The 14114-nt window shown below is 44.4% G+C and overlaps 1 protein-coding gene across 1 annotated transcript in view; it reads right to left on the reverse strand.

The window, feature by feature from the left end:
* The window catches only part of LOC131186894 (SLAM family member 5-like), a 51764-nt gene that overhangs the window by 1465 nt on the left and 36185 nt on the right, over positions 1-14114 (reverse strand). Inside the window, exons 5-9 of the mRNA XM_058160869.1 lie at positions 12493-12597; positions 11154-11189; positions 5870-5922; positions 3562-3660; positions 279-380 (exon numbers count right to left, since the gene is read on the reverse strand). Coding sequence (XP_058016852.1) covers positions 279-380; positions 3562-3660; positions 5870-5922; positions 11154-11189; positions 12493-12597 — 395 coding nt within the window. The remainder of the gene's footprint in view (positions 1-278; positions 381-3561; positions 3661-5869; positions 5923-11153; positions 11190-12492; positions 12598-14114) is intronic.

The raw sequence follows: 14114 nt of genomic DNA on the forward strand, positions 1-14114 counted from the left end.
CAGTTTTTTTTAAAAAAAATTTTTTATTTGTCGCAACAGTATACACAAACATCGACATAAAACAACAACACATCATAAAAGAAAAAACATATATATAAGCAAAAGTATACAACAACTATGTTAATTTGATATAATGAAAGGGAACAATAGGACAGGAACGGTAGGCACTTTTGTGCTCTTATGCACGCAGAATCCCAGTAACTGTAGATTCGTTGAGGTGAAATGTATACTGGAGTATCGAGGTGTCAAAAGCAAGACTAACTAAGAAAGCCACGTGCCTCCTGAGACTTGGTGAGCTCCGAATAAATTGTTTTCTCGGCTTGGTTTTGGTGGCTGCGCCGTCCCTTCTGCATCTTCTCATCATCTGTTTGTAAATGATTCTGCAAAAGAGAAGTTGTTAGCCCAATGTTTCTCAACCGTATCAACTTCAAGAAGTGTGGACATCGATTCCTAGAATTCCCCAGTCAGGCATGCTGGCTGAGGAATTGTGGGAGTTGAAGTCCACACATCTTAAAGTTTCCAGTATGAAAAACAATGTATTAAACGAAGTCTGGAGAAACCAAATCTTTGCCCTCCCCCAAAAATAGATTTAGAAAAGGCCACTACAGGTAGTCCTTACGTTATGACCATAATGGAGCCTGCCCGTTGCAGTTCTAAGTCATGACCATTGTTCAGGGAGATCTCGGAGATTGACTTTTGGAAGGAGACATGTTGATTTGTCCCTTGGTTTCCCTATACCAGGGGTCTCCAACCTTGGTCCCTTTAAGACTTGTGGACTTCAACTTCCAGAGTTCCTCAGCCAGCAAAACTGGCTGAGGAATTCTGGGAGTTGAAGTCCACAAGTCTTAAAAGAGCCAAGTTTGCAGACCCCTGCGCTATACCATATGATGGCCATCTTGCATCCATTCAATTGCATCGCTCCTTCGCGACGTTTCCAAAATGGCGGCCACTTTAGAAGAGAGCCATACGGCTTCTGTGTAGGAAGGCAGTGTGGTACAGAGGCTACTTCCTGAAGGAGATCTATGGAAAAGGTAAGTGGACTGAGTTGTGACAGGAGGGGTGGGTGGGGACACAGCAGGGTGGGATGAGGGCTTGATAAGCAGGGGTGTCAACCCTGAAGCTGACCTGGCTGTGGCCATTTTGGGGCTTCAGTGCTGCCACCACCGGAGCTGTGGGAACGGGAGGGGGGAGTAGAGATAGCTGGGGTGCTGTAGCCAAAATAAAACACTTTCTCTGGAAACCAAGGACATTCCCACCAGGTGTCCAGAAGGAGGGGGCTGGTGTCATTTATCAAGTGATTGGACCAAGTGACTGATTGTTGGGAGAAAGTGAAAGACCTTTTACTTTTAATTAGGTGAAAACTGTGGGAACATTGAGAGTCAGTTTTTCCCAGGTCGCACCATCCAATAAATCTATTCTTTGAGGAATCTACCTGCCTCGGAGTTTTGATTGCTATGGGTGTGGAACCCTGACATGGGGAGACTATTGTAGTATCTCTACAGTTGGTTGTAAATGTCGTGTCCCACTCCTCCGCTGACAGCCGGGTCAGGGAAATCCGAATCAGGCATGCCTCTGCAGCTCTGCCAAAGTCCTAGCAAAGTCCTCAAGGCAGGCAGGAGACCAGAAAGTGACTTCAGCAAGATATGTTAGACTTTGCCTGACTCAGAGACTGCCAGAAAGCAGATCCTTTATATAGGCCATGGGGTATGGCTCCATGACTCAGCACTTATCCAGGCCTGCCCCTCCCTTCCTTCTGATGCCGCTGCCTATCAATTCTTCTGAAGCGAGGGTCACTCCAGTCGGCAGCTGTTGGTAATTGACCTCCCTCAGGCTCACATGCTGTGGGGGAGGGGGAGGGGTCTAGTTGCTCCATTTGCCTGGGCATGGAGCCAGGGCTGGGGCCGGGAGGTGCTTCCTCCTCCTCAGCCTGTCTGGGCATGGAGCCAGGGCTGGGGCCGGGAGGCATACTAGGACATTCCTCAGCGTTCGGAAGCAGATAAGAAGGCCCCGGCTGCGGTGAGAGCGGGCAAGACACAACAGTAAAGGACTACATTTTGTTCATGTGACTCCAATGGTGCTGCAGCAGTTGTAACTTTGGGTCTTAAGTCTCTTTGTTCAGTGCCGTCATAATTTCAAATGGTTGTAGAATGAACGGTCACAAAATTGTATGGATTTCTAGACACCATAAGCCTTTTAAGTATTCCAGTTTCCCAGAGTGGCTTTGCAAAACAGTTAGCAACTGTACAGTTTCCTCTGAAGAAGAAATATACGGTCATACTCACAACTTCATCCTTTTTGAAAAATATAAAATTTGCATTGTACATTTTTAGCACACTGGCAGGAAATTGGACTCCTAGAATTTGCACAATGCTTTTTGAAACTAGAAGCAATTAGGGGAAGCCTGAATGGCCATAAACACCTAGTACAAATGTCTAAGACTGCCATCTGTCAGAAATGGTGTAGGGTCTCCTGCTTGGGTGGGGGCGGGGGCGGGGGTTGGACTGGATGACCTACGAAGTCCCTTCCAACTCTGTTAATCTATTAATACTGTTATCCCTTTTTTCAAAAACAGAGGAAAAATAGCACGAACTGTTTGTGCTCTCTTTTCTCCAAGTACCATCCTATTTAAATTTGTAGTAGAAAAAAAGATTTCAACTCAAATTCCCAAGCTTTCCCCCCTCATCCCCCCCCCAGTTGTAATCTTTTAGCTCAGGGGTTCTGCAAACTTGGCAACTTTAAGACTTATAGACTTCAAGGCATAGCTGGCTGGGGAATTCTGGGTGTTGAAGTCCACAAGTCTTAAAATTGCCAGATTTAGAGACCCCTGTTTAGGTTGAATCACAGTTTATTCCGTGCGGTCTCGAGAAGTGAGTGTGTGTGTTTTACCAATATGGCCTCTTCCAGCTTGGTGCCCCTCTGGATGCTTTGAACTACCAGACCCATATGGCTGGGATTCCGAGACCAGTGTTCAAAAAGACTGCTCTAAATGGAAAGGAGTGAAGGCCCACCTCTCCCCTGTTACACCCATCCAGATGGAAGGTCAGGGCATGTTACGGATCTCATCAATTACAGATGTACATCTGGTAGGAATATCACAAATGGCCTTCTCGGTGTTGGCCCCTTGTCTATGGAATATCATTCTCTTATAGCAAGGGTCTGCAAACTTGGCTTGTTTAAGACTTGTGGACTTCAACTCCCAGAGTTCTCCTATAGCAGGGGTCTACAAATTTGGCTTTTTTAAGACTTGTGGACTTCCTCAGCTTTGCTGGCTCCTCAGCTCTGCTGGCTGAGGAATTCTGGGAGTTGAAGTCCACAAGTCTTAAAAGAGCCAACTTTGCAGACCCCTGACCTATAGCTACAATCACCCCCCACTCCCGACATCCCATTGCTTTTCAGAAAGGCCCTAAAATATGGTGTTATCTGTGGTCTCCTAGGGACCCTGAATGGAGATGGAGCTTTTACGCTGTGATTTTTAACCTTGTAAGCCACCCGGAGTCATCTATGTGTGAACTGGGCAGCCATATGAATTTAATAAATAAATAATCCATAAATATTCCCCACCTGCTTGGGATGTTGCACAGCGGAATATATGGTGTGGGGCAACTCCTGGTTGGTCTTTGCTGCTCTTCTAGCTGGCTGATTTGTCTTTCTCCTGGTTTCCTAGGAGTTTAAAAAAAGAGAGAGAAAGTTAAGTATTTATTGTCACCTGCCAGGTTTTCAGCAATTCTGAACTGCTTCTTCTGACTCTGGTTACAGCGTTTGTGTGTGTGTGTGTGAAAATATTTTATTTTAGTACCTTACCTTACTTTTTAACTTGACTTTTTAGCTTTTTCTTTATTTGATTTTACTTTTCATTCATTATTTATTTTACCTTATCTTACCTTGCTTTACTTTCATTTTCGCTTTCACTTTTTACATTGCTCTTTAATTTACCTTACTTTCCTTTTAACTTTCTTTTTACCTTACCTTACTTTATTTTCCTCTCACCTTTACTCTACTTTTTACTATATCCTTTACCTTTACTTGATTTTTACTTTCACTTTCTACTCTTTAATATACTCACTTTACATCAGTTTACTTTTTACTTTACCCTACTCTTATTTTTACTTTCACTTTCGCTTTCAACTTTTACTTTTTACTACACTCTTTACCTTACCTTTATTTTTTACTTTACCTTATTCTTATTTTTACTTTCACTTTCAACTTTCACTTTTTACTACACGTTTTACCTCACCTTTATTTTTTACTTTCACTTTCACTTTGTATTCTTTACTATACTCACCTTACTTAATTTTACTTTTTATTTTATATTACCTTTGTTTGTTACTTTCACTTTCACTTTCTACTCTATTTATTACTCTGTTTTTTAACTTTGTTTTTTACTTGGCTTTACTCTTTGTTCTTTCCTTTATTTTTCAAAGTCACGCAACCTCTCTAACCCTTTGGGTGGCTACAGAGTCAGTCCCAGAGTCCTCTTTATGGCAAAGGGCCACCAATGATTTAGGCAGCGGTAATATATTTCAATGCTGAACTGACAAGCAGCTTTACTTCAAAGTTCACTGACCGTGAGTGTCCTTCCGGAAAATTTAAAATGAAGAAGCTATGAGTAATTTTAGTGAGAGTTATTTTTTATCGTATATTTGCGGTGAGATCAAAAGCTAACACATTTTTTCCTCTCAAAGAAGCAAAGATGTCATTTCCTACCAGGTTATCTGAAAGTTATCAGTTATTTCTTTCCTTTTAAGAAAAATTTACCATAGGATATGCATCACAAAATTGAACAAGGCTCAAACTTAAAAAAGAAAAAAAATTACAACTTTAAAACAACAGCGCCTTAAAGAACACCCACAGCATCTCAAAGTATAGCAAGTGGGTGCCCGTCACCCCAAATCTGATCCACCCACCCATTTTCAGGCCTTGAGCTCTTTAAGGCAGGGATCTCCAACCTTGGCAACTTTAAGACTTGTGGACTTCAACTCCCAGAATTCCTCAGGCAGCTTTGCTGGTTGAGGAATTCTGGGAGTTGAAGTCCACAAGTCTTAAAGTTGCCAAGGTTGGAGACCCCTGCTTTAAGGAGCCTTGTGTAAAATCCTCCTTTGAGAAGACATCAAATCAGCAAAAGAAAGAGAAACCTAGGCAGCCCATAACATACAATCCCATTTTTATTCTGTTCAGAAGAGCAGGGGTCTCCAGCCTTGGTCCCTTTAAGACTTGTGGACTTCAACTCCCAGAGTCCCTCAGCCAGCCAAGCTGGCTGAGGAACTCTGGGAGTTGAAGTCCACAAGTCTTAAAGGGACCAAGGTTGGAGATCCCTGCAGAAGAGTATTCTTTCTTATCTATGGATATCTTCTGGAAGTGTGGATTTCAATTGCCAGGATATCCCGCACGAGAAGCTTGATTGAGAATCCTGGCAGTTGAGATCACCTGCCTTAAGGAAGACTGGATTTTGAAAACCTGATGTCTTTGAGATTTCATCCCATAAGGAGGTCTTCCTTCTCCTTGTGGAGGACGTGGGATTAAATTGGTGTCATTCAAGAAGAATCTGAGCTGCGTAGGGAACTGGAGGCGAGTTCAAGGCGGTGACTTGACTTTCCATGGACTAGTCTAGGGTTCTTCAAACTTGACCCCTTTAAGACTTGTGGACTTCAACTCCCACAATTCCTCAGACAGCATGGCTGGCTGGGGAATTCTGGGAGTTGAAGTCCACAAGTCTTAAAGTGGCCACGTTTGGAGAATCCTGAACTATAGATCACCTTGGTCCATTCAAGGAGCTTTGGAAGACCTTTGTGAGGAGGGGGTTGGACTAGAAGACCTCCAAGGTCTCTTCCGGCCCTATGATTCTATGTTTCACAAGTTCTTATGAACTTACCTTGGGCTGGTCTCCTATTAAGGTGGAATCATTTCTAGGTGGATTTTCAATCTCTGCAAAGAAAAATTGTGACCGTTATCCAGATGGAGCCTGGTGGAACTCAAGGGCTTTTTGTGACTGTTTGGGTTGACAACTGCCAATCCTTTTCAGGGCAAGATAAAGAAATAAAATTAAGCAGTCAAAATATAATTTCCTTTCCTTTCTTCTGGCCTGGCCCTTTTATTTCTAACTTTATTTTATTCCTAAAGAGTGCCTTTCTCTCCCAAACGATGCTGAATAGAGCCGACGTTAATTATTGTGTTGATAGTCACTGAAACAGGCAATTAATTTAATTAAAGGGCTCGGTTTAAACACGGTGCTGAACATCAGAAACAGAAGCGGAGGAAGGTGCATTTAATAAGCATTAATGATTGTGTGCAAACTTCATTAAGTGGGCCACAAGTCAGTGAGTTAGTCATGCAAGTTGAATCAAGTAGATGTTTTATTTCATGTTAGCACAAAGAAAACAAGCTTTCCCCCCTCCAAGAGAAGCCATTTACAACAAAAGTAAAAATGCTACATTTAATGTAACAAAGAACAAACCCCACTTTGTACAAAACAACACAGCCGAACCAAACAACCCACCCAATTATAAATCCCGTCTGATCCTTCGGATCCAAAATAAAACCAGACATTTCCCTTTGACTGTTCCAAAAAGCCTGAAACAATTGGCAAAAATATATATATATCTCTCGCCATTATTTTAAACCCATCGGTGTTTCTTGTTTAGGACCAAGAGGAATGACATTTACACATGGAAACATGTTCCAGCTATAAATCTAGCCATAGCTTTGCATTCAGGCAGAAATGCTTTACAACCCCACAAAAATGCACCATTTTTTTGTCTCCTGTCTTTTGGACAGTAAATGTATTTTCTTAGGACAGGGGTCTCCAACCTTGGCAACTTTCAGACTTGTGGACTTCAACTCCCAGAATTCCTCAGCCAGCTTTGCTAGAAAGCTTTGCTGGCTGAGGGACTCTGGGAGTTGAAGTCCACAAGTCTGAAAGTTGCCAAGGTTGGAGACCCCTGTCTTAGGAGACCATTTTCTCTTCTGTTCCGTCATGCCTCTCTCTCTCTCTCTGCTCCAAGTTAATTCCCACGTCTTTTCTGAAGACAAGACATTTCTTGTCCTTCCCAACGGCCAACCTTCACCAGCTGGGTCGGGCTTCCAGAGAGGATGTTGTGTGTGTGTGTGTCTCTCGGCCCTTGGAATTCCTGTTTTCCAAAGCACAACTCACAAAAGCAAAATATGTACAAAGTTTCTAGAAAAGCATCCAAGGACTGTGTGAGTTTTTATCAGAAGAGAGTGGTCTGATGATTGTGGACCGCAAGTAAGACTCAGAATAGAGCTGGAAGGGACCTTGAAGGGGTTCTAGTCCAACCCCTTGCTCAAGCAGGAGACCCTATACATTTTGATACTATTGACCCCCCTCCCCCGTTTCACATAACTTAGCTTTGTCAGTTTTTTATTTTGCTTTAAGACATCTACTTCCATCAGGGGTGTCAAACTCAAGGCCCGGAGGGGGGGGGCGAATCCTGCCCACGGGGTGCTTAGATCTGGCCCATGGGGCTGTCTTGGAAACAGCGAAGAACCAGCCCACGGTGTTTCTGCCGGTGAAAACCAAGCCATCACAGCCGAAAATAGAGCTTGCAAGGGCCACAGGAGGCACTCCCAAGCTCCGTTTTCACTGGCAGAGGGTTGCAGGAGGCTGTCGCATCTGAAACGGGGCTCAGGAGCCACATGAGTGATGTTGAGCTGGCCATGCCCATCCTGGACCCGCCCATCCCGCCCCCCTCCCCCAGGTCAAACACAACCCTGCTGCGGCCCTCAATGAAATCGAATTTGACACCCCTGCCTTACATAGTAAGTAGTTCATCTACTCTCCCTTTTGTTCAGAAAAAGAGAGAGGGAAGGAGGAGGAAGGAAAGCAAAAGAGAAAAGAAGGGAGGAAAAAAGAGAAAAGGAAGGGGAGGGGGGAAAGGAAGGACTTTATGTTTAGTGCGGGGGTGTCAAACTCGCAGCCTGCAGGCCGGATGCGTCACGCGCTGGCCATACCCAAGCACAGTTTAGCAAAGGGGAAAAAAAGTCACGATACGTCACGTGACGACAATGTGACGACGCAAGTTTGACACTCCTGATTTAGTGGGAAGAAGTTTCTACTGAACGATTCAAGCAGAACAAAAGCAATTATTAGTTTGGCTAGTTGTTGTTGTCATTTATTTGAAGCTTGTCCCCTGCTCCCAGTCCTGGGGAAAACAGGGGACGGAGGAAGAAGGAAGGGTATGAAGAAAGTCCCTCTTGTCCCATTCAGAAACATGTCGCACCACCTGCCAAATAATTGGGAGAGAAAAAAACACCCCAATAGCCTGTGATTAAAACTTGGTCATTAGTGACAATTATCCATGGTTCAACCGCGAAAGGGCTCTGCATATTTGCATGGGGCAGAATAGAAGGGAGAATGGTTTAAAAGAGCTGCAACCCAACCATTATACATGAACAATCAGACTCACCTGGGCAGAATGTAAGCTAACTACTTCATTATGTCCTGCCTATAATACAGGAATCCACACCCAGTCTGGCAGATTTCCCTTGAGATCAATTAGATAAGGCTGCAAGGAATTCAGGAAGGGCTAGTTTTGATCTTTTTATGTCTCTAGAGCAGGGGTCTCCAACCTTGGTCCCTTTAAGACTTGTGGACTTCAACTCCCAGTGTTCCTCAGCCAGCTTTGCTGGCTGAGGGACTCTGGGAGTTGAAGTCCACAAGTCTTAAAGGGACCAAGGTTGGAGACCCCTGCTCTAGGCTAGCTCTGTGCTTGATCCTTCCTCCCTTCCCAACACCAATCCGATCCAGCCTGCAATTTTCAGGAGCTGAACTCCAGGGGCTGCTGGCTTGAAAGTTTTCCCACAGTAGGAAGAAAATTGTTGCCAATTGAACTTCACTCCTCATTTACTGAAATGAATATCGGGATTTATTTTCATGATTATTAATTAGCTGAACCCAGCTCCCCTCTGCACTTAACGTAACATAATAACAGAGTTGGAAGGGACCTTGGAGGTCTTCTAGTCCAACCCCCTGCCCAAGCAGGAAACTCTACACCATTTCAGACAAATGGCTATCCAACATTTTCTTAAAAATTTCCAGTGTTGGAGCATTCACAACTTCTGCAGGCAAGTCGTTCCACTTATTGATTGTTCTAACTGTCAGGAAATTTCTCCTTAGTTCTAAGTTGCTTCTCTCCTTGATTAGTTTCCACCCATTGCTTCTTGTCCTGCCTTCAGGTGCTTTGGAGAATAACTTGACTCCCTCTCCTTTGTGGCAACCCTGAGATATTGGAACACTGCTATCATGTCTCTCCTAATCCTTCTCTTCATTAAACTAGACATAACGAGTTCCTGCAACTGTTCTTCATATGTTTTAGCTTCCAGTCCCCTAATCATCTTTGTTGCTCTCCTCGGCACTCTTTCTGCTCCCTCTCCGCCCACCTTTTAATTCATATTCCCGTCGTTTATTTTAATCATTGCATTGCTTTCCTAGTGTTATTTTGACAATTTTTATTGGGCTTTCCCCCTTGTGTTACTGTTGTGAGCTGCCCTGAGCAGCCCCATGGTGAGATGAGCAGCAAATTTATTTAAAAAAGAAGGAAAGAAAGAAGTGATATCAGAAGGTCAAAGACCATGCTACTGTTGACTTTCCTTTGCCCCCTTCTCTCTGTCCTTCTAAATTTTGAAATTGTTCCATTTTTTAAAAAACGTGAGGGGCATCTTGAAACATTTCTTCTAACAATGAGTCTGGTTTTGCAGCCTTCTCAGAGAATAAATAGCAGACTGGATGAGCTGTTCTCCCCTCTTGGAACCTAGTGGCTCGTTGCAAGAGTGTTATGGGATAACTGAGTTGGAAGAGACCTTGGAGGTCTTCTAGTCCAACCCCCTGTTTAGCAGGAAACTCTACACCAGTGGTTCTCAACCTGTGGGTCGCGACCCCGTTGGGGGTCGAATGACGATTTGCCAGGGGTCGCCTAAGACCATCGCAAATATGGGAAGTATACTTGCAAGTCGAAGAATCACGCTCCAATGGTTGACTCCACAAGCCAGCTGCAGGCTCTTCAAATCGCTAGCCGAATTCGGCTTCAGGCGCGATGAATTAAAAAAGAGAGAAATCTTTGCTCTGACGTCTCCCTCTCAAGCCAGCTGCAATCACTCCCAATCGCTAGCCTAATCTGGCTTCAGGCGCCATAAACTTAATAGGGGAGGAGTCTCCGCTTTCATGCCTCCGTCCTCAAGGCAATCGCAAGCAGTTCAGATCGCTAGCCAATACGGCTTCAGGCACGATAAATTCAAAACGAAAATAATTTTACGGTTGGGGTCGCCACATCATGGGGAATTGTATTAAAGGGGTCGCAGCATTATGAAGGTTGAGAACCACTGCTCTACACCATTCCAGACAAGTGACTTTCCAATCTCTTTTTAAAAGCCTCCAGCGATGAAGCAGCTACAACTTCTGAAGGGAAGCAATGCATCTTCTTAACTGTTCTCCCTATCAGGAAATTTCTCTTCCACTCCAGGTTGCTTCTCTCCTTTATTAGTTTCCATTTATTGATTCTGGTTCTGCCTTCAGGTGCTTTGGAGCAAGGGTCTCCAACCTTGTCAACTTTAAGCCTGGAGGACTTCAACTCCCAGAATTCCTCAACTCTGGGAGTTGAAGTCCACAGGTCTTGAAGTTGACAAGGTTGGAGACCCCTGCTTTGGAGAATAGATGGACCCTCTCTTTCTGTGAGAACCCCTCAAGTACTGGAAGATTGCTATTGTGTCACCCCTACTCCTTCTCCTCATTAGACTAGACATGCTCAATTCCTGCAACCATTCCTCATTTGTTTTAATAATGAATATTAAGCTGTTTTAGCCTCTAGTCCCCTAATCATCTTGGTTGCTCTTCTCTGCACTCTTTCTGGGGTCTCATTCGATCAGTCTTCACAGGATCAATGCTTTCAGGAGGTTCTTACCATCCTGAATGTGCACCAGACTCCAAAACCCAGGAGCCCCTGAAAATAAGCAATGTGTGTATGGCAATTTATCTCCTGAACTTGGAGGTGTTTGAATCAATTCTCTTATCCTTTGCTATGCTGGTTCCTTTTTTTGTGTGTGCTTTTTGTGGTCTTTCTGTGTTTGTGTGTGCAGCAAACCTTCCAGTCTTACGTGGCAGGTGTTTGCAATCTCTTGTGGAGGGGGGAAGGGGGATTTGTTACCTGCACATGTTGCAAAATGTCCACTTCCCTTAGCAGCTGTGGAAAGAAAAGAAACCAAGTGAAATGCAGGAAGTGCGGGGGGAGGGGAGGTTGTGAGCCACAACTGCTATCTTGTGCAAAGCTGGGGCGTATGCAAAAAGTTGTGGCTAATCTTGGTGAACCCTACGAAAAGCGTTGGCGGGCGGGGAAGGGGGCAGGGTCTAAGGTAGCAAAGATCCAGCAAAGATTTGGAGTCTCCAGTCGTGCTGGATGGGTCTCCTACCAGAATCCTCCTACCAGTTTGCAGTGGGGCGTCTGCTGAGCAGCAGGTTCTGTAGAAACCAAAAGTGACACTCGTGCCCAGCCCACCAGTTGGCAGCTGTCCAAATGATGGTGGTGGGCCAGAGGATGCTGAGAAAATTGCTCTTGACAAAGCAGAGAGAGGCAATTCTTGAGGTTGCTGATATCTCCCACCAAATGCAGAAGCTGCCTCTATGAAGCTGGGAAATAGGACCGGCCTTCTGGAATCCTTTCTCTTTGCCCCGTAGGGAAACCTTGGGTGCCCCACACTCCTGAGTCCTCCTGGGAGATTCTCTTTGCCCATAACTTTCTTTATAGCACCATGAGGAGTTAAAAAAGTCAATATGGTGGATACAGCCATGGGGTCCAAGTCCTGCTCTTTTCATAGTGTGTTGGCTGAGCTCTCTTGCCAAGACCAGCCTTGGAAGAGCAATAGCAATAGCACTTAGACTTACATACCGCTTCACAGGGCTTTTACAGCCCTCTCTAAGCCATTTACAGAGTCAGCATATTGCCCCCAACAATCTGGCTCCTCATTTTACAGATCTCGGAAGGACGAAAGGCTGAGTCAACCTTGAGCCTGGTGAGATTCCATCTGCCAAATTGCAGGCAGCCGGCAGTCAACAGAAGTAGCCTGCAGTACTGCACTCTAACCACTGCACCACCAAGACTCTTTGAGTAGGGGTCTCCAACCTTGTCAACTTCAAGACCTGTGGACTTCAACTCCCAGAGTTGAAGAATTCTGGGAGTTGAAGTCCACAGGTCTTAAAGTTGACAAGGTTGGAGACCCCTGTTTTAGAGGATGGCTTGGAGGCCTGAAGGATGCAAGGAAGAGCCCAGATTAAAATGGTTGGGCCGTCCTACCCGTGGAACATCCACGGAGAAGTAGATAGCGCCCTGGGATGGGGGCCAGGGCCTGCCCACCTGGTGGCCCACAGATTCTGGTTCAGCTTTTTTCTCTTTCGGGATAGAGGGAGAAGGAAAGAGAACAGGAGTGGGGAACCTGGTCAGTGGAGGGGGCGCTTTGCAAGGGGGTGCGCAGCTGAGAAACATCTTGTACCTTTCTTCCTCCGCAGATAAACGGCAATGACAGCGACAAGCAGAATGACGATAAGAGCTGCAATCATGGCCCCGATCCACGCACTGCTTGCAGGCTGTCCCTTTTCTGCAAAAAAAGAGAGCAGAGGTTGTGTCAACCCTGCTCAGACATGAGAAACCCTGCAGAGATCTGTTCCCTATACAGGTAGTCCTCGATTAGTGACCGTTTGCAGTTCTGACAGTGGTGAGAAAATAACCAGTCCTGTCATTGATGACCTTTGCAAGTGAAGAAAAACTGAAATCAGGTCATCAGCACAGTTATGTGGTTTCATTTAGAAGCGTCTTTACTTAACGACCAAGTTGCTGGTTTCAATTGTGGTTGCTAAATGAGGACTCCCTGCATGGGATAATTTTACCTCTACCCACAATTCCCTGCAAGTGACAGAGCTGAGCTGGCAACAGCAGAAAGATGACATCTACAAAAAATCACCAGAATAACGCAGCCTTAACTCTCTCTTCCTTCCCTGTCAGGATCATACTGTCCTCTTCTAGAACGTAGAAAATAGAATTGGAAGGGACCTTGGAGGTCTTCTAGTCCAACCCTCTGCCCATGGAAGGAGATCCTATACCTTTACATGAGCTGAAGAAACGTACCTATGGAACTTTTACTAACTCTGCAATGTAATTGAAGCAGGAAGATTGTCCCAATCACTGAAAATCTCCTTTTAAGCATCTTTTCCAGTTACAAGTGTTCCTGCCCAGAAAATCTATTGCTTCCTATTGTATTGGATAGATGTTGAGAAAACCCTGAGCCATTGAGAGATTCAGGGCAACAACTGAATATCTTTTACCTTTTTATTTATAATTTCAAGATAATATAATTTCCCTGCTCCTTGTGCTCTACCATGGCACAAGAGCTCGGTAGAGATTGCAGTTATTTATTTATTTATTTGAGATTTTGTTAATCTGCCTTTATTATTCTTATGAATAACTCAAGGTGGTGAAGATATCTAACACTCCATACTTCTCCTCTGGACTGTCTCCTGGTGATTGGCCCAAAGTCACCCTACTAGCTTTCATGCCAAGTTGGGACTAGAACTCATCACCTTTTGGTGATTGGCCCACTTAGCCAGCTCTCATGCCTAAGGCGGGACTAGAACTCTCAGTCTTCTAGTGATTGGCCCGAAGTCACCTGGTTGGTTTTCATGCCAGGGTGGAATTAGAACTCAGGATCTCGTAGTTTCTAGCCTGGTGCCTTCACACCACTAGACCAGACTGGCTAAATAGAACTAAATAGAAGACATAAATTGCAAGAGAGGGATGTGTAACTTGCACAAAAGAAGATCTGATAGCTGAACGCCTGTCCTAAGTCAAGGACTAGATTTCATGACGTAACTCACTAACTCTAATAGTTTTATATGACTTCAATCATTTACTTGGTTGCCTTGGCAAGATGGACAGCATATGAATTTAATAAATAATACCTAAATATAATTTACATAGCTCATCACTAGATATATTGCATGGATAGCACCAGGAAGTCAAACGAAAAGTTAAATTATTTCTCAACGTAACATGTCTTAACACAATCATTTCTCAACATCACAACAAACCTCATCCTGCCTCTAAAAACTGCCAAATTAT

Source organism: Ahaetulla prasina, chromosome 17, assembly GCF_028640845.1.
Source record: "Ahaetulla prasina isolate Xishuangbanna chromosome 17, ASM2864084v1, whole genome shotgun sequence".
Taxonomy (NCBI): domain Eukaryota; kingdom Metazoa; phylum Chordata; class Lepidosauria; order Squamata; family Colubridae; genus Ahaetulla; species Ahaetulla prasina.